At 41.0% G+C, this 20,321-nt stretch overlaps 1 protein-coding gene across 1 annotated transcript in view; it reads right to left on the bottom strand.

The window, feature by feature from the left end:
- Positions 1–19,785, bottom strand: part of kcnc2 (potassium voltage-gated channel, Shaw-related subfamily, member 2) — an 81,133-nt gene extending 61,348 nt beyond the window's left edge. The window contains exon 1 of the mRNA XM_079817342.1: positions 18,945–19,785. Coding sequence (XP_079673468.1) covers positions 18,945–19,499 — 555 coding nt within the window. The 5' untranslated portion in view covers positions 19,500–19,785. The remainder of the gene's footprint in view (positions 1–18,944) is intronic.
- Positions 19,786–20,321: the final 536 nt, after the last annotated feature.

Raw genomic sequence — 20,321 nt, 5'->3', positions numbered from 1 at the left:
GCACTACAGACCGAGACGGGCTTCCTAACAGCCAGACATCTCGTGGCTTTTGAGTGCCATTCAGATGAGGAGATCTTTCCCGCTCGGCTGAAGTGACTCCTAATAGAGCGGTAGTTAAACCTGGACTAGCATCCCGGCTCAACTCAACTCAACAGGATAATTACCGCTGCCCGTGTACAGCAGCACCGTGAAGAGGTCTTCACTTAATGGAGCATATTTACACACCACCAGAGAGTGAAGAGCCTCAAATGTCAGCGCTCAACACCGCCGCTACATGTAAACTCAACCGGATGAGTTCGGCGCGTGACAGCTCGAGCTTCGAAACCGTTTAACCTTGCACTACACAAGCTACTGTTTTCCAATTACGCTCTCCGAGTGACACCAACTAATGTTCGGTGCTCATAAAAGAGGAGTCGTCTGCTCAGCGTCTTGAAGGTGAATGTTTTGAGGAGGAGTGTGAAATAGAAGTCCGTTTGCTGTGGTTTCAAGGCTTTCTGGGAGAAAGACGAGCCGTTTACAGCCAGAGCTGCATTGATTCTGCGCCTGACGGAAAAGGACACGCGGGTCACTGGATAAGACGTCGAGCTCCCGGTGACTGGATCGGTTTGGTCCCAGTTTGGAGAGGAAGAGACATTATGATCCAGAGAAGCCTGCAGAAAGCACACACAGTCCAAAACATGACCAACAGCAGGGAAAAGGAGAAATAGAACAGGACAGAAGAGATTAAAAAAAAGTGAGGAATCACAGCTTTTTGTGCTTTCACTTTGCCAGTGAACTATTTTGACTTGGACTGCATAATTAATCAATATAAAACCAATTACTTTTTCTTAAATATATATATATATATATTTTTTTTTTTAAATATTTAGTTTGTTTCATATTTTATTTAACAACAACAACAACACCATTATTATTATTATTATTAATACGGATATAAACACAAATTTTGGCCAAATTATACAGCTCTACAAGCAAACCATTTTTTATAGTAGATAGATAGATAGATAGATAGATAGATAGATAGATAGATAGATAGATAGATAGATAGATAGATAGATAGATAGATAGATAGATAGATAGATAGATAGATAGATAGATAGATAGATAGATAGATAGATAGATAGATAGACAGACAGACAGACAGACAGACAGACAGACAGACAGACAGACAGACAGACAGACAGACAGACAGACAGACAGACAGACAGACAGACAGACAGACAGACAGACAGACAGACAGACAGACAGACAGACAGACAGACAGACAGACAGACAGACAGACAGACAGACAGACAGACAGACAGACAGACAGACAGACAGACAGACAGACAGACAGACAGACAGACAGACAGACAGATAGATAGATAGATAGATAGATAGATAGATAGATAGATAGATAGATAGATAGATAGATAGATAGATAGATAGATAGATAGATAGATAGATAGATAGATAGATAGATAGATAGATAGATAGATAGATAGATAGATAGATAGAGAGTTTGAATTGCATTTTTTTTACAATAGTAACAATTATGTATTATTATAAAATAGTAAAAGTTTCAATATTACAATAGTAATATTTATTATTTTGTTTAAGATTTTAAAATTAGTAGTAGGAATAATAATAAAAATAATGCCACCACCATTACTATTATTATTATTTTATACAGATATATCACAATTTTTGGCCAAATTATAAAGCCAAATTATTAATATTTATATGGATATATCAACATTTTTGGACAAATTTTAAAGCCCTACAAGCAAACACAGCAAACAATATTTTTATATATTTTGAATTTGCAATGGATTTTTTTTTTTACAATAGTAATATTTATTTATTATTATTATTATTATTATAATATAGTAAAAGTTTAAATATTACAATAGTAATATTTATTTTGTTTAAGATTTTTATTTAGCAGCAGTAATAATACAAAATAATACCACCACCACCACCATTACATTACATTACATTTATTTATTTATTTTATTTATAAATGCAATTGAATTATCAAAAAAAAAAAATAATAATAAAAGCGCAGCCCTACTATAAACCTCCCAGAAACCCCTGGCAACCACATAAGGGCTGCATGATATTAAATACAAATGTCATGCAATAACTACGATATGCAATATGATAAATGTTTTAAGTGTGAAAAATCAATTTAAATTATTTTAATTTAAAAAAATGTTGGCGATGTTGATTGTTGATCATCTGCGTCAACCTAAAACTTTGACATTTTCGGAAATTTGTTCTGACAGACGCCAACAGACACTTCGCCGGATCAGTGTGTTCGCCCTGTTGGTGTCTGTTTCCGTCTGTCTGAGCTTGTTTTCGCCGATTGAACATGCTGAATCAGAGCTTGTCTTGGTCGTGAAATGCCTGAGAAGTGACGAGCTGTAATCTGGTGATTGGTGTGAATTGGCCTTTAAAAACATTCAGTTATCACAAGCCATTGCGATATGCCTACATTTGCAATATTTTGATCACTTTTGAAAGATCACATAGCCCAAATAGCAGCACACTAACTGGCAATCAGAGCTACCGGACAAAAACAGGAGAGATTGACAATAATCCTGATAAAAAAGGATCAAATGAAGAGAAAACGCCAATGAGAGACACACTAAACGTGGAGACACTGAGCTGGAAACTGGAGTGTGAGTTTCACATCCCCGGTGAGTTTGAGTTGGGCACACGCTGCCCTTGAGCTCAACACTCTGTGTGTGTGTGTGTGTGTGTGTGTGTGTGTGTGTGTGTGTGTGTGTGTGTGTTTGATGAAGACAGCATCCCATTTTAGCTTCAATAAAACTATTTGTACACCTGAACCGAGTTTGAGAAAAGCACACACTCGTTCCTGCTCAAAGTCTTTCTCGTACCTGTTATTGCTGCAAAGGTATGAGCCTGACCTCTCTATAACCTCCCATGAGCACGACGTAGTGCTCTATTTTTACTCCTTATTTGAAGAATAAACTAAAGCAAACTTACATGCGTGTGTGTGAGAGGAGATGACAATGTCAACAGGAAAGGAGGGCATGTTTAAAGATGAAAGACTGTACAGTACGATCTCATCTGAACGGATGGAAACAGTGTCTCTTGATCCAAATAAAAGTTGACAGCATATGCGGTCTGCACAGCGATATCTGACGAGAGAATGCAAACTGGCTTTTCCCAGCAATAAAATATACATTTTTAAATCAATTAAATGTGTCACTCCTGCTCTGCTGCACCTATTGAAATCACGCCTTTAAAAAGAAGATACTTAAGAATTAATTTACATATTTTTTAGATACTTTCTCAAATACATTTCAAGTTTTTGATCAAATATGATGGGAGATTTTAAAGTTACATAAACTATCAAATCAAACGGCATTTATCTGCAAACACTTGCGTATAAAGAAAATCATGTCACAAAGTAATTTTGTTAGCATTAAGGGATAAAAGGATAAATATTATGTTAAAGCATTGCGCCACTTTGAGTATGTTTGAGGTTATTGGATTGTGATGACAGTTAAAGTGGCACTATTACCTTTGTAATGCAGTGTTATAAAGCTGCAAAGTTTCAAAGATCAAAGTGCATGACAGATAAAGTTATTGTCTCTCAAAAGAAAGAACATGAACTGCCTGAATCCGTCTGCAATTCTAGTCTTCATGAGCGAACCTGGTTTGTAACAAATTTGCATAATATGATCTTCATTGGCTGCCCGTGAATAACGTCTACTTTGCCACTCAAACACTGTAGTTGTAGCTGAGACTGGAAGAGTTTGTTTTGTGTTGCTCTAATGTTGAGAAGACGCTGTTTTCTGCTGCCAAAACAATTCCACTTTGCATGAACTTCCAAAGGATGAGATTGATACGGTAAAACCAAGCGGCAACTAGGCCTGTCACGATATCAAATTTTGCTGGACGATAAATTGGCCAAGAAATGATTGCGATAAACGATAATATTGTTGTTCTGAGACCATTTTCATCTAAAATAATGATAATGGCATAATAATGCAGGTACACCTTTTGAAATATCAATAAACTTTTATTTCTAAAGACTATTTAACACAGAAAACGGAAAGCATTTTAAATATCCAAAATAAATGAACAAAACAACCAAAACAAAAAAAGCAATGGATTCTCAGTCTCTTAACAAAAAAATGCACTTGAATAAACAGCTAAACTGCAACGGATTATTGTGTTTTAGGGAATAGATTAAAAAAAATTAACTAATTAATCACATTTTTCTTCTGTAATTAATCACGATTAATATATTTTTAATGTTTTGATATTGTAATAATTTCAGTTACTCTCCAAATTAATGTAGAAACAATTTATTGACAGAATATTTAAAATTTTAGCATATTTGTCATGTTTTTATGAATTAAGTTTTCACTAATTACGTTACATTACAGTATAACTGAAAGCTCCCAATCTCAACATTTATTAGGCTTTAAAAAACAACTTTTAATTTAAGTGAACTTAAAACAATCTTTACATAAACCCATTATAATAAATGTTATTTTTCCCTGTTTCTTCCCTGTTAGACATGTAATAGTTATCAAACACCTTTCTTAACTGCATAAATAATAAATGAAATATAGATGAATCATCATTAAAGCTACAATTTTCTCTGTTCCCGTTGTTCTTTGATGAACATTAATGACAGGCATCATCAGTGCTACTGTCACTTTAAGAACGGCCGCTGACGAACATGACACGGATCTGACGCGCATCTCATTTCCTCACAACTCTTTAAGTTCATTTAAGACGTTATTTAACTAATTTAAGACTCCTAATATGAGAATACTCAAAATTCTCTGTATTGTTGTTATTGTTTGTTCAAGAGCAAAAGAGAACTCGATGTGAGCAGGAGACTGACGCGAGTCTGTCTGTGTGTCGTGTGTGTGTGTGTGTGTGTGTGTGTGTGTGTCAGAGTGTCCCTCGATTAGCTGACATGAGACGCAGCCACACAGACAGGACACTGACACACACACACACACACACACACACACACACACACAGGACATTTGACAAACAGCGCATTCTCTTGTGTCTTGTCGCGCTTAGAAGTATTTACATGTATAAGAGTGTGATCATATAATGTAACGCTCGGCAAAAATGGATATAAAAACGGACGCTGGAAATTATGGCGGCCGGAAAAATTATTGAGCAATTTTTTTTTATCGTGCGATTGATTGATTTATTGACTATAGCGACAGGACTAGCGGCAACCTCCCGCAGTTTCTCTTGAAGCCAATACGGAAGTGACTTAAACTGCAATTCATCGACTGGCCACTAGAGACAGACTCCAGAAGGAGCACAATCTCATTGAGCCTCATGTTAAAATGCCCAACTAAACAGCAGAAAAAAAACATGTTTACAGTCTGGGACAACTTGTGGCTTTAAGGTTTTTTGCGGTGCCTTAAAGTCCTGCATAATTAAGGGCGTGGCCACTTTGAGTGACAGGTGGATTGCCGTTTGTCTGCTGTCTGTTAGTCATCGCTTCACCTCAGCTCCACCCACGTCCCGCCTCTCTGCCCATTTTCTGTTATCCGGGAGCGACGCGCTGCCAAGATTGCAACAGCCAGCTTTGAGGCTTCAAAAACTCTCTTCAGAAACCAACAGGTGACATCACGGACACTATATCCATATTTTTTTACAGTCTATGAGTAAAACCGATGCCATCGTTACTGTTCGTATCACTGTGTATCAAGTCAATCAGGAGCTGAAATTCAGATAATATAGGCATTTTGTTTGTAAGCAGTAGAGCAATCACAACAGACTGGGTCATCTGACCAATCAGAGCAGGGTAGACCAATCCCAACAGACTGGGTCATCTGACCAATCAGAGCAGGGTAGACCAATCCCAACAGACTGGGTCATCTGACCAATCAGAGCAGGGTAGACCAATCACAACCGACTGGGTCATCTGACCAATCAGAGCAGAGTAGACCAATCACAACAGACTGGACCATCTGACCAATCAGAGCAGAGTAGACCAATCACAACAGACTGGACCATCTGACCAATCAGAGCAGAGTAAACCAATCACAACAGACTGGACCATCTGAACAATCAGAGCAGAGTAGACCAATCACAACAGACTGGGCCATCTGACCAATCAGAGCAGAGTAGACCAATCACAACCGACTGGGTCATCTGACCAATCAGAGCAGAGTAGACCAATCACAACAGACTGGGTCATCTGACCAATCAGAGCAGAGTAGACCAATCACAACAGACTGGACCATCTGACCAATCAGAGCAGAGTAAACCAATCACAACAGACTGGACCATCTGACCAATCAGAGCAGAGTAGACCAATCACAACAGACTGGACCATCTGACCAATCAGAGCAGAGTAAACCAATCACAACAGACTGGACCATCTGACCAATCAGAGCAGAGTAGACCAATCACAACAGACTGGACCATCTGACCAATCAGAGCAGAGTAGACCAATCACAACAGACTGGACCATCTGACCAATCAGAGCAGAGTAGACCAATCACAACAGACTGGGCCATCTGACCAATCAGAGCAGAGTAGACCAATCACAACAGACTGGACCATCTGACCAATCAGAGCAGAGTAGACCAATCACAACAGACTGGACCATCTGACCAATCAGAGCAGAGTAGACCAATCACAACAGACTGGACCATCTGACCAATCAGAGCAGAGCTGCTTGGGTTGAGTTAGGCAGGTCATTTCACCATCAGGGAACAGTCAAGGTTCATAGTGGATGTATATAAAGTGATATAAAGGTGCGTGAGTAGAAATGTCGACGTAGAAATGTTGCTACACCATATTTGCATGGATTTGAGTGGGTTTATGTAATGAATACACACAAAGAAACATGGAGTAATACAAAAAAGTTGTATAGAGCGCGCAAACAATCATTATAGTAATTTCAGCAATGAATGCCAACAAAATTGCTCAAACCGTGATAATATTTTGCACTCGTTCCAACCTACTCATTCTTTCAAAACATTAAACACTATTAAACAATCAAGCGCTGAAATGCTGTCAAAGCACATCTTGAAAGTTTTCCTCCATTAGTTAAAGATCAGCCGAGCGGCTTTGTTTTCAGTGTCATCTAAAGACAAACGTAGGCGAGTGTGTGTGTCGATGCTTTTCGACAGTCGCAGGCTCGGAGTGTGAGCATGTACACACAACATCTGTACAAAAGTTTGATTTGCTATTAAATCAGCAATTAGAGAAAGCAGTGTGTGCGTGTGTGTGTGTGTGTGTGTGTGTGTGTGTGTGTGTGATTGGCCTCGGTGGTCTGAACGGCTTCATTAAGCCTGTGTTACTCTCTCCAGCGGGGCGTTTGAAGCCCTGGACCGGCTCAGCGGAGGACTTGAAAGCAGTTTGTGCAGATACGGGGAAAAAGCCTATGCAATTATCACAGCACAAAAGACAGTCCTGGCCGAAATGAGCACACTAATGCATGTGTGTGAGATTCAAACGAGCTGAACATGAAAGCCAAACCCTCCCTCGTCCGGCAGTACGCGCAACGACAACATCGGTGTCGAGCGACAGCTTGTTTAACATGGCACTCAGCATTCAGTTTAATTTCTCCACACACACACACACACACACACACATCTCTCTCTCTCTCGCATTTTACACCTACAGTGGTTCGCAGTGTCCTCCCGTCAGCAGTGAGAAAGACAGATCTGTAATTACTGTCTCGCACTAAAATGACACACAGAGCCTATAAACGGTGCACTTCAAGGAAGATGCTAATGTTGGACTTTGGACTACAAACACTGGTCAATATGTTGCATATACACAAGCACTATGCAATCAGAAAGCAGCCAAAAAAAGATTACGTTTGGCAGGGGCGTAATTGAACCCCCCCAATATTCAAATCCATCAGTTACAACCCCCCCCCAATATTTCAACATGAAAATCGCAGTAGATCAAATTAAAAATATGTAGAATTCATTTGTTTTGTAACAATAATTGTGTTCCTAATCAAATATGAGTTTGTCATAATAAATCAGACAAAAATAATCCCCCCTCCATTGAACCGATTGGTAACGCCCAACCAATGAGTCGCACTTTCACCAAAACAAAGCAAATGGTGTTTGAATGGGAGAGCACACGGGTAACGTTAGCGCCAAAAATGAAGAGAAGCGCTGCACAGCCGACTAGATTTACCTGCTGGTCAGAGAGGGATGCAAAAAAATGTAAATAAAGCATGTACTGAGAATGAGGTATGAGAATATTGTGTAATAGCTAAGCACACACCACATATATTTTAGCTAGCTAATCCATTGCAATGTATTTAGCTATAACTATCAGTATAACAAGTTACCAAAGCAGCCGTCTGTTTTGCTAGTTAATTTTTCACTAGGGTCTGTAATTATCAATGATTTACAGTTGTTCAAGAGCAGATGCGTTTCCCTTTAAAAATATATATATATAAATGCATTAAGTTGGAATGTAAAAATCTTAAAATAAATGTCTAAATGTTGTCTTTTATATTTGTATATGTTGAATTTGTAATCGATAGATGGATAGATGGACGGACAGACAGACAGACAGACAGACAGACAGACAGACAGACAGACAGACAGACAGACAGACAGACAGACAGACAGACAGACAGACAGACAGACAGACAGACAGACAGACAGACAGACAGACAGACAGACAGACAGACAGACAGACAGACAGATAGATAGATAGATAGATAGATAGATAGATAGATAGATAGATAGATAGATAGATAGATAGATAGATAGATAGATAGATAGATAGATAGATAGATAGATAGATAGATAGATAGATAGATAGATAGATAGATAGATAGATAGAAATTATCCAATAACAATACATAAAAATAAAAAAAACAACGTTCCACCCCCCAATGTTCAAACCAAATCTACGCCCTTGGCTACTGCTACTCATTTAAATGTCTCCAAAGTTACAGCGATAATAGCAAACTGATCGATTTGAAAAAGCAGTGTTTCCATTGGGATACATGGAGTTGTTTTGGAGGGTGAACATGATGGAAAAGCCTCCTCGGAATGGGTTTTACTCAACTGCAAACTTGCCATAACATTTTTTATCCTGGTGTAAAATGCCCAATTTTGTCATTTACTCACTCTCACGTCATTCCAAACCGGTGTGTCTTCCTTCAGTTGAATACAAAAGAGGATATTGTCAGTGTGTTTTGTTTTGTTTTTAAGTCAAAGGGATTCAATGTTGCTTGGACCCCAAAGATCCTCAAAATATAATCTTTTGTGTTCCACAGGAAAACATCATTTTTGGGTGAACTGTTCCTTTAAGACTCATTTTATCATGAAATATTGTGTTTTACTGTACAAAAATGGGTAGCAAATGCTTCCTGTTGCTTTAAAAATATGAGCTAAGCGACAATTTAGAGACACATTTAAGATGCAAATGACACAATGAAATGTAACTTAAAAAGATATAGCAATATAAAAGCACTAAGCACTAAGTACATTTACTTGAGTACTGTACTTAAGTACACTTTTTGAGTATCTGTACTTTACTGAAGTATTATTTTTTTAGGGAAACTTTTACTTTAACTTCACTACATTTGAAAGACAAATATCGTACTTTTTACTCCACTACATTTCTATCAAGGTCCTCAAAGTCGAAAGTCATTTCTGTAGCAGCTTTGCAAGTCAGTGGATTAATTTTTATTTTTTTTGCAGACAGCCTATAAGTAAACACTTTTGTAGGGTCATTTTTTGAACATTGATCAGCAAAATGGAAGAAGACGGTTCCTCGGCACAGTGTGTGCACCCATGGCCATATTAGAAAGTAAGTTTCAGTTTTCTGAAAAGATTAAAGATTAGTTTCGTTGGCATACACTTGATGAATGTCTCATAAAATGTAAAAAAATGTAAATGTCTGGGCGAAAGAGAAGCATAGACATATGGATGAATCATGAAAAAGCATGATGAAAGAGCTCAATTCAGTCTGGTTTTTGTGCCTCTCAGATACCAGAGCACGAGTACTGAATAGAGCTTTATTTTGTGTTTTTTCGCACTTAAACAGACCAATACACACAAAATGTCAACATTTTCATTTTGGAAAGTATTCACGTAAACAAAGTTGATTATGTCTTAAGTGAACGTAAACAGTTGGGGAAAATCGGATGTGTATCAGTGTATAGGATTTGTGCATTCTGCCTTAAAGTGACAGCAGCTTTGTAACTTTTCTACAAGTATTTAAATGAGTTTAAGGTAGTCGTATGCTAGCATGTCGGATGGAGCATCACTGACTGGCTTAAACCACCATTATGGCTATAGCGTGCATTCATACAACAATGCAACAATAATAAAATAATGCATTGACATAAAAAAGGAAATTTACTTTTGATACTTAAGTACTTTTATAAACAAGTACTTCTGTACTTTTACTTAAGTAAAAATAGTTTTTTACAACTTTCACTTGTAACAGAGTAATATTTGACCAGTAGTACTTTTACTTTCACTAGAGTAATGGAGTTGTGTACTTTGTCCACCTCTGTTGGGTACAACAAGCAAGTTATCATTGCTAGATCTGAGGGTCCGGGCAGGAACATATGGTTGCACCAACTCAGCCAGGTATAGGGGTGTGGGGCCATGACTTGCTTTATAGACCAAAACTAGCCGTTTAAACTGGATACGACTGGCCACAGGAATTGTCAGTGAAGTTGGTTGAGGATGGGAGTGATATTGTGAAATAGATTGGAACGACTTAATTTTTTTGAGTAATCAACTTCAAAATTTGTGTTTATGCTACAAATGATAAAGTTCCTCTAATGTTGCGTTCACACCGAACATAAATAGAGTGTTAAATTCGCGTCTATCGCGTCTAGTTGGACGCTTGAACATTTTGAATCCACTCACGTCCACAGCAAATTGGATGTGCGTATAAATCGAGTGTTTGAAGCTAAATAGATGCGCGTTCAAGACAAAAGGGGCAAGTGCTAGGCGGTTGTCTGTTTGCAAGATGCCGATGTTGATCGAGCGAGAGAGTCACCGCTCTGTATTTGCTCTGGAGAGCTGAACAGCGGTGTAGGGGTCAGCGTCGCCATACTTGGGTCCACCAGACCCTCCAGAGGTGTACCCAATTTGGCAAGTTGCACCACTTGCTCCAGGAGCTGAGCCTGGATGACGGCCACTTTCAGCGGTACTTCAAACTGCCCGCGGGACAGGCGGCTGACCTGTCGTCCCGCATCGGAGTGAGTATTGAGCGGGCAGGCTCCTGATTGGTTTACGCGGCACAAACAGATACCAAAGTTCAGATTTTTCAACTCGGGTGTCAGACTCAAATTCGCTTCAAATGCGAGAATGCACAAAAAGCACCAAATAAAATCACTTGCGTGCAAATAAGGCGAAATCGCGTCCATCTAAACACATCTATCAACGCGTCAACACATTGACTTAACATGGAAATCACTCGCTCCAGACGCTCTATTCACGTTCAGTGTGAACACAGCATAACTCACCCAGGATCTGGTAACACAAAAACGACCCAAACACTGGGTTGTTACGTCTGACCCAGGATCTGGTAACACAAAAACGACCCAAACACTGGGTTGTTACGTCTGACCCAGGATCTGGTAACACAAAAACGACCCAAACACTGGGTTGTTACGTCTGACCCAGGATCTGGTAACACAAAAACGACCCAAACACTGGGTTGTTACGTCTGACCCAGGATCTGGGTAACACAAAATCTACCCAAACACTGGGTTGTCACGTCTTTCCCAGGATCTGGATGATCCAACGTGGCTTGTTGGTTGAACGTAAATTCACTCTAAGTTGTCATAACTCAAAAAAATGGATGCAAACTGTTGCATTATTGTTTTGTTGAGCCAACACATTATTTTTTAGAATTTTTTATTATTCCTTTAAGACTCATTTTATCATGAATTATTCTGTTTCACTCAGACATGTGTCACATTATGGTACAAAATAGGTATAAAATATTCATATTTCATGTTGCTTTCAAAGAAATTGAGCCAAACAACAATTTACAGACACATTTTAGATCCACAATGACATCATACATGATCATCATCAACTCAAGGATTGTTCTCATATACCTCAATGTTCTCCGAAATATCTTTGGTTTTGGAGCCTTATTTTTGGGTGAACTGTTCCTTTAAGACTCCCAATTATCATTAATTATTCTGTTTCACTCAGATATGCGCCATATAATGGTACAAAAATGGGCAGCACATGACTTCATCGTCATCATCAACTCAATTACCTCAATGTTCTCCAAAATATTTGGATAATACACTCTAAAAAATGCTGGGTTAAAAACAACCCAAGTTGGGTTGAAAATGGACTAACCCAGCGATTGGGTCGTTTTAAGCAAACATTTAACACAACCGCTGGGTTAAAACAACCCATTCACTGGGATAAAACAACCCAATCGCTGGGTGAGTCCATTTTCAACCCAACTTGGGTTGTTTTTAACCCAGCATTTTTTAGAGTGTATGCTTTTAAAAAAAATTAGCTAAGCAACAAGACACATTTCCATTGAAATGTTCCTTAAAAGATCACGTTTCATTACTGTAAATCGCACGGACACTAAAATCCCACGAAAAAACGCCCACTTGCTCAACACCCGAGATATTCAGCGCTCAGCGAGTGATCTAAAGAAAATGACATTCGGCTCATCGGTGCCCACATCAATACACACAATCTGTATGACCGTGTTATTTCTCCCAGTGCGTGAATCATCCACACAAACAATATGTCACACACACACTGGTTTCAAACAGTTCCAGAGGAAACGCGCAGACGCACACTGTGTTTGCAGGCAGGTTTGTGCTCGACTGAATTCCTGAAATCAATCGCTGCTCTGAATGAACACGGGCGGCCGATGAGCGATAAGGTCACCATGGAAACGGTCTCGGCGCAGCATCTTCAGACGTGCGCCAGTGTTAACCTCTTAAGTGGCAACGGCACGCTCGGCATCAAAACACACACACACACACACACGTCAACATGATCACAGCCTCCGCTGCATTAACAGATGGATTAAAAGAGGCAGAATGCATCATGGGAGCACAATGATGCACACTAGGAACTGTGTGGGGAATTCTGGGAAATAACGCTCATTGAGCACAAAGCACAAGAATCCTAACCTTATAGTCGGTTTGTCAAGGTCACGCAGTTTCTTCTCATTAAAAATGGAGAGTGCAGACAAAGCCTGAGATTACACGTCTACAGAAACAAGTCATTATTGATTGGAGCTCCTCGCCTCCTCGTTTGGTCCATCTCTGCTAAACACTGGACCAACTCAAGTTGTGCTGCCTTCACGTGCTTTTATCACAACTTTGTTTCTTTTGTCAAATGAACTCAGATAGTTAATGTGTTTCAGATAACATATTTTGAGTTTCTGTTGATTAAACCAGTTTCCTCCATTATATTAACTCAAATTTTTCATTTCAGTGAACTCAATTAAAAGGCAACCAGGTTACTTACTTTTTAAACTAAGTTAAACCAACAATCAAAAAGAGTTTCCTGGTTAAAAATTGGACATGAATGCCTTCGCAAGTCCTGTTTACCACTAGGCAAGTTCGGGAATAATTTTGATACCCACACTCTAAAAAATCTTAGGTTATTTTTTCTACCCAAATCCTGGGTTGAGCCTTTTGGGTAATTTTTTGGGGTTCTTTTTTCAGTGTTTGGGTAGTTTTTGTGTTGCCAGATCCTGAGTCAGACGTAACAACCCAGTGTTTGGGTAGTTTTGGTGTTACTCAGCTCCTGGGTCAGACGTAACAACCCAGTGTTTGGGTAGTTTTTGTGTTACTCAACTCCTGGGTCAGACGTAACAACCCAGTGTTTGGGTAGTTTTTGTGTTACCATATCCTGAGTCAGACGTAACAACCCAGTGTTTGGGTAGTTTTGGTGTTACTCAGCTCCTGAGTCAGACGTAACAACCCAGTGTTTGGGTAGTTTTTATGTTACTCAGCTCCTGGGTCAGACGTAACAACCCAGTGTTTGGGTAGTTTTTATGTTACTCAACTCCGGGGTCAGACGTAACAACCCAGTGTTTGGGTAGTTTTTTGTTTTACCAGATTCTGGGTCAGACGTAACAACCCAGTGTTTGAGTAGTTTTTATGTTACTCAACTCCGGGGTCAGACGTAACAACCCAGTGTTTGGGTAGTTTTGGTGTTACTCAGCTCCTGAGTCAGACGTAACAACCCAGTGTTTGGGTAGTTTTGGTGTTACTCAGCTCCTGGGTCAGACGTAACAACCCAGTGTTTGGGTAGTTTTTGTGTTACTCAACTCCTGGGTCAGACGTAACAACCCAGTGTTTGGGTAGTTTTTGTGTTACTCAGCTCCTGGGTCAGACGTAACAACCCAGTGTTTGGGTAGTTTTTGTGTTACTCAGCTCCTGGGTCAGACGTAACAACCCAGTGTTTGGGTAGTTTTTGTGTTACTCAGCTCCTGGGTCAGACGTAACAACCCAGTGTTTGGGTAGTTTTTGTGTTACTCAACTCCGGGGTCAGACGTAACAACCCAGTGTTTGGGTAGTTTTTGTGTTACTCAGCTCCTGGGTCAGACGTAACAACCCAGTGTTTGGGTAGTTTTTGTGTTACTCAGCTCCTGGGTCAGACGTAACAACCCAGTGATTGGGTAGTTTTTGTGTTACCAGATCCTGAGTCAGACGTAACAACCCAGTGTTTGGGTAGTTTTTGTGTTACTCAACTCCTGGGTCAGACGTAACAACCCAGTTTTTGGGTAGTTTTTGTGTTACCAGATCCTGAGTCAGACGTAACAACCCAGTGATTGGGTAGTTTTTGTGTTACTCAACTCCGGGGTCAGACGTAACAACCCAGTGTTTGGGTAGTTTTTTGTTTTACCAGATTCTGGGTCAGACGTAACAACCCAGTGTTTGGGTAGTTTTTGTGTTACTCAGATCCTGAGTCAGACGTAACAACCCAGTGTTTGGGTAGTTTTTGTGTAACCAGATCCTGAGTCAGACGTAACAACCCAGTGTTTGGGTAGTTTTGGTGTTACTCAGCTCCTGGGTCAGACGTAACAACCCAGTGTTTGGGTAGTTTTTGTGTTACTCAACTCCGGGGTCAGACGTAACAACCCAGTGTTTGGGTAGTTTTTGTGTTACTCAGCTCCTGGGTCAGACGTAACAACCCAGTGTTTGGGTAGTTTTTGTGTTACTCAGCTCCTGGGTCAGACGTAACAACCCAGTGTTTGGGTAGTTTTGGTGTTACCCAGATCCTGGGTCAGACGTGACAACCCAGTGTTTGGGTAGTTTTGGTGTTACCCAGATCCTGGGTCAGACGTGACAACCCAGTGTTTGGGTAGTTTTTGTGTTACCAGGTCCTGAGTCAGATGTAACAACCCAGTGATTGGGTAGTTTTTTGTTTTACCAGATTCTGGGTCAGACGTAACAACCCAGTGTTTGGGTAGTTTTTGTGTTACTCAGATCCTGAGTCAGACGTAACAACCCAGTGTTTGGGTAGATTTTATGTTACTCAACTCCGGGGTCAGATGTAACAACCCAGTGTTTGGGTAGTTTTTGTGTTACTCAGATCCTGAGTCAGACGTAACAACCCAGTGATTGGGTAGTTTTTGTGTTACTCAACTCCGGGGTCAGACGTAACAACCCAGTGTTTGGGTAGTTTTTTGTTTTACCAGATTCTGGGTCAGACGTAACAACCCAGTGTTTGGGTAGTTTTTGTGTTACCCAGATCCTGAGTCAGACGTGACAACCCAGTGTTTGGGTAGTTTTGGTGTTACCAGCTCCTGGGTAAGACGTAACAACCCAGTGTTTGGGTAGTTTTTGTGTTACCAGGTCCTGAGTCAGATGTAACAACCCAGTGATTGGGTAGTTTTTTGTTTTACCAGATTCTGGGTCAGACGTAACAACCCAGTGTTTGGGTAGTTTTTGTGTTACTCAGATCCTGAGTCAGACGTAACAACCCAGTGTTTGGGTAGTTTTTGTGTTACCCAGATCCTGGGTCAGACGTAACAACCCAGTGTTTGGGTAGTTTTTGTGTTACCCAGATCCTGGGTCAGACGTAACAATCCAGTGTTTGGGTAGTTTTTGTGTTACTCAGCTCCTGGGTCAGACGTAACAACCCAGTGTTTGGGTAGTTTTTGTGTTACCCAGATCCTGGGTCAGACGTAACAACCCAGTGTTTGGGTAGTTTTTGTGTTACCCAGATCCTGGGTCAGACGTAACAATCCAGTGTTTGGGTAGTTTTTGTGTTACTCAGCTCCTGGGTCAGACTTAACAACCCAGTGTTTGGGTAGTTTTTGTGTTACTCAGCTCCTGGGTCAGACTTAACAACCCAGTGTTTGGGTAGTTTTTGTGTTACTCAGCTCCTGGGTCAGACGTAACAACCCAGTGTTTGGGTAGTTTTTGTGTTACTCAGCTCCTGGGTCAGACGTAACAACCCAGTGTTTGGGTAGTTTTTGTGTTACTCAGCTCCTGGGTCAGACGTAACAACCCAGTGTTTGGGTAGTTTTTGTGTTACTCAGCTCCTGGGTCAGACGTAACAACCCAGTGTTTGGGTAGTTTTTGTGTTACCAGATCCTGGGTCAGACGTGACAACCCAGTGTTTGGGTAGTTTTTGTGTTACTCAGCTCCTGGTCAGACGTAACAACCCAGTGTTTGGGTAGTTTTTGTGTTACCCAGATCCTGAGTCAGACGTGACAACCCAGTGTTTGGGTAGTTTCTGTATTACCCGGCCCAATGGGTCAGACGTGACAACCCAGTGTTTGGGTAGTTTTTGTGTTACTCAGCTCCTGGGTCAGATGTAACAACCCAGTGTTTGGGTAGTTTTTGTGTTACTCAGCTCCTGGGTCAGACGTAACAACCCAGTGTTTGGGTAGTTTTTGTGTTACTCAGCTCCTGGGTCAGACATAACAACCCAGTGTTTGGGTAGTTTTTATGTTACTCAACTCCGGGGTCAGACGTAACAACCCAGTGTTTGGGTAGTTTTTGTGTTACCAGATCCTGGGTCAGACGTGACAACCCAGTGTTTGGGTAGTTTTTGTGTTACTCAGCTCCTGGTCAGACGTAACAACCCAGTGTTTGGGTAGTTTTTGTGTTACCCAGATCCTGAGTCAGACGTGACAACCCAGTGTTTGGGTAGTTTCTGTATTACCCGGCCCAATGGGTCAGACGTGACAACCCAGTGTTTCGGTAGTTTTTGTGTTACTCAGCTCCTGGGTCAGACGTAACAACCCAGTGTGTGGGTAGATTTTATGTTACTCAACTCCTGGGTCAGATGTAGCAACCCAGTGATTGGGTAGTTTTTGTGTTACCAGATCCTGGGTCAGACATAACCCAGGGGTTGAGTTATTTATTGGCATTCGCTGGCCTCTTCAGGAGAGAGCAGTTCTCAGCTCCGTCAAATTGGTGCATTTTATTTTATCTATAAATTCGTCATTGTGTCATATATTGTTTAATTTTATGCAAAGCAACATACTGGGGCACGGTGTGTCTTTTCGCGTGATGGAAATGCCTGATGCCTTGCATAAAATCTTGTGATTTTTATTAAATAAGATACAGAATATAAATACTTATAATGTTAAAATATGTTCTCAGAACTGTACACTGATTTTTTGTTTATGGACAGGTTATGGAGTCAGTCACAGCACATTTCGGCTACGAGAGAAACACAGGGCGGTTTACACTTTTTGATTACACTTGAATTACTTCCAAATGTTTCATTTTTACTTCTAATATTTGCTAAACACGCTTAAATGTTGGCAATATGTATTAAAATATGCTATACTGTAAAATATGCAAACCATTGGCTGTGTGGAGTATTTGAAAAAAGTTTAGAGGATTTAAGTTAATTCATAAAAATTAATTATTGTATGAAGTAAAAAAAGGAAAAAGAAGCTAGTATTAAAGTAAAAACAAATCAACCCATTATGCTGGTTAAAATAACTCAACATGTTTTGTCCTATATTTACCCAGCCCTTGGGTTAAAAACAACCCAAATTTCACTTTTTAAACTTTAAACATGGCGGATGGAAGAACGATTGCTGCTGGGACATACTATTCTTCATTCTTTTTTTTCCACAACAGCAAGACGGTATAAGGTAAAAACTGGGAAAATTTAGGAACTAAAACAAATACTAGCAGATTCATGAACCATGCATATAATCAGACATTACTCTGAAACCAAAGCAGGAGAGGAAAAGCTCTTTACAATGGTATCTGCCTGATCTCTGCAGTGCATCTGAATTTGCCTGCAACAATCTCAATAATTCATCTTTTTCTTTTCCACTGACGTTACCAGCCTCCTCCAACACATCTTTAATTAAGACCATTTCAGTATGGCTCTGGGTTGTGTCACATACAGTAAGTGTGGGAGGGCTGTGATACTTTTCTCTCCCTTAATCAGTCCAAAGAGTGTTTTAGCAGAGGATAAAATGCCTGCACTTGAGAAGTTAGGGCGCGCTTTCATCTCAGATATGCGACACCTGTTACCAATGTGAATCTGGAGATCACGCGCGTTCATGTGCACACGCACGGGCGCTTAAAAACACAAATCTTCACGCATGCATGCATGGCCTGTGATTTGTTTGCTTTGTTTTAATTTGAGAGTTAGTAATATGCGACATCTGCCTCTCCAATACGTCTATCTGACCATTACGCGCTCGTTTAGATGCATGCACGAGCGCTAACGAGCACTCAATTTTGATGCATGCATGAGTTGTTGTGTCTTTACCAAGTTTGTTGGAATTTCAACAGGTTTTAAACAGTTTTAGGTGATCGGGACACGCGCTCATCCCTCTCCTGACACGTTTCCAGCACACATTACGCACATGTTTAGAAGTATGCATGACAACTCAAAAGCAAAACAGACTCGTCGTCACGCACTCATGAGTTTTGACGTTGTTTAGTTGTTCTGTTTAAGCACTGGAAGCGAGTCGCGCGCGCAACCGTTTGGAGACTCCGCTGCGTGCGCTCTTACCCGGGCGGCTCTAGAGGAGTACGGGTCCTCGAACAGGTTCCAGATGACCGGCTGCCACTTCCTCCACCTGCTGAAGGTGCCGTCCGCGGACACCACGTCCTCGATGCCCAGCCGCTTGCCGTACTCGTCGTCCTCATCGTTGTCCACGTTCATCTCGAACACATCCAGCGCCTCTTCAGCATCCCGGTGCTGTCGGTAGGTCATCCAGCAGCACGGCTCCACGTCCGTCTCATCGATGCCCCAGAAGGACAGCTCCTCCTCGAACAGCGGTCCGCACACGTCCGCCGGGCAGTGCAGCTTCCCGGTCCGGTAGTAGTTGAGCACGTAGGCGAAGACGCCCGGGTGCCGGTCGAAGAAGTACTCGTTGCTGCGCGCGTTGTACTCGATGAACCCCGGGACTTGTTGCAGCTGGTCCAGAACCGACTCGAGGTCTGACTCGGAGGCGAGCAGGGCCAGACGCGTGCCCGGCAGTGTCTTCAGCGTGGTCCGGTAGGTTTCGTGCCTCGTGCCCCCGACGTTGAGGATTACCCTCTCGTGGTCGTCGAACTTGCCCATCTCTCAGAGTGAGACATGACGCGAGGGGAGTAACGTTACTCTACGATGCTGTGGCGATGCTGCTGGAGTACTCCAATAGTTCATGAACAGCCTCATTGAACTCAAGTGTCGAACCGAAGGCTTCACTTTATTCCTGGCGCGCGAGAGGAAAACACACTTCACGCTCTTCGAGCGCGTCTCTGAGGGGAATGAGCGCGCGCCACCGATCAGCCCTGAGCGCGCAGACAGGTGAAAGACACGGCGCGAGAGCAGCAGCTCTTCCTTCTATCGATCCATCATCACCTGCGGCTCGAGCATCAGAGAGCAACAAGCGCGCGCTCTCTCTCTCTCTCACTTTCACTCTCTAGCGCTCTCTCAAGGACACACCCTTTCTCTTCATTCGACATAAATATAGCCTATTCATATAAATATGATGTCATATGATGGTTGTCACAACAGCTCGATATGTTCAAATGAGATTCTGAATATTTTTTTGCAGTTTGCCGGCTTTAATGAGTTCATCTTTATCGCGTTTATTTTCACAGAAATATTTGAATAAAGTGTATTCATATTAGCTTTATTTAAAGTGTATTCGAATAAAGCATCCAAGTTTAAAGGCCGAATTGATTGTGATAAGACAAAATGAAAAGGAAATAAAAGCCAAGAAACCACGTCATTGTATTGAGCTGTCCTTGCTGAATGCACGAAAAAAAAATTCTAATGAACCGATTCTTTTTAGTGAATCAAATGCGTACAGCAAAACCAGTACAGTCAGATTCACGAGCAAATGACCATTTTGAGAGGCTCCATTTAATAAGTCATTCAAAAAGACTCTTGAACTGA

Source organism: Gobio gobio (genome assembly GCF_949357685.1).
Source record: "Gobio gobio genome assembly, chromosome: 5".
NCBI lineage: Eukaryota > Metazoa > Chordata > Actinopteri > Cypriniformes > Gobionidae > Gobio > Gobio gobio.
The sequence above is the reverse complement of the archived record's forward strand: the minus strand, read 5'-3'. Positions and strand labels throughout refer to the sequence as shown.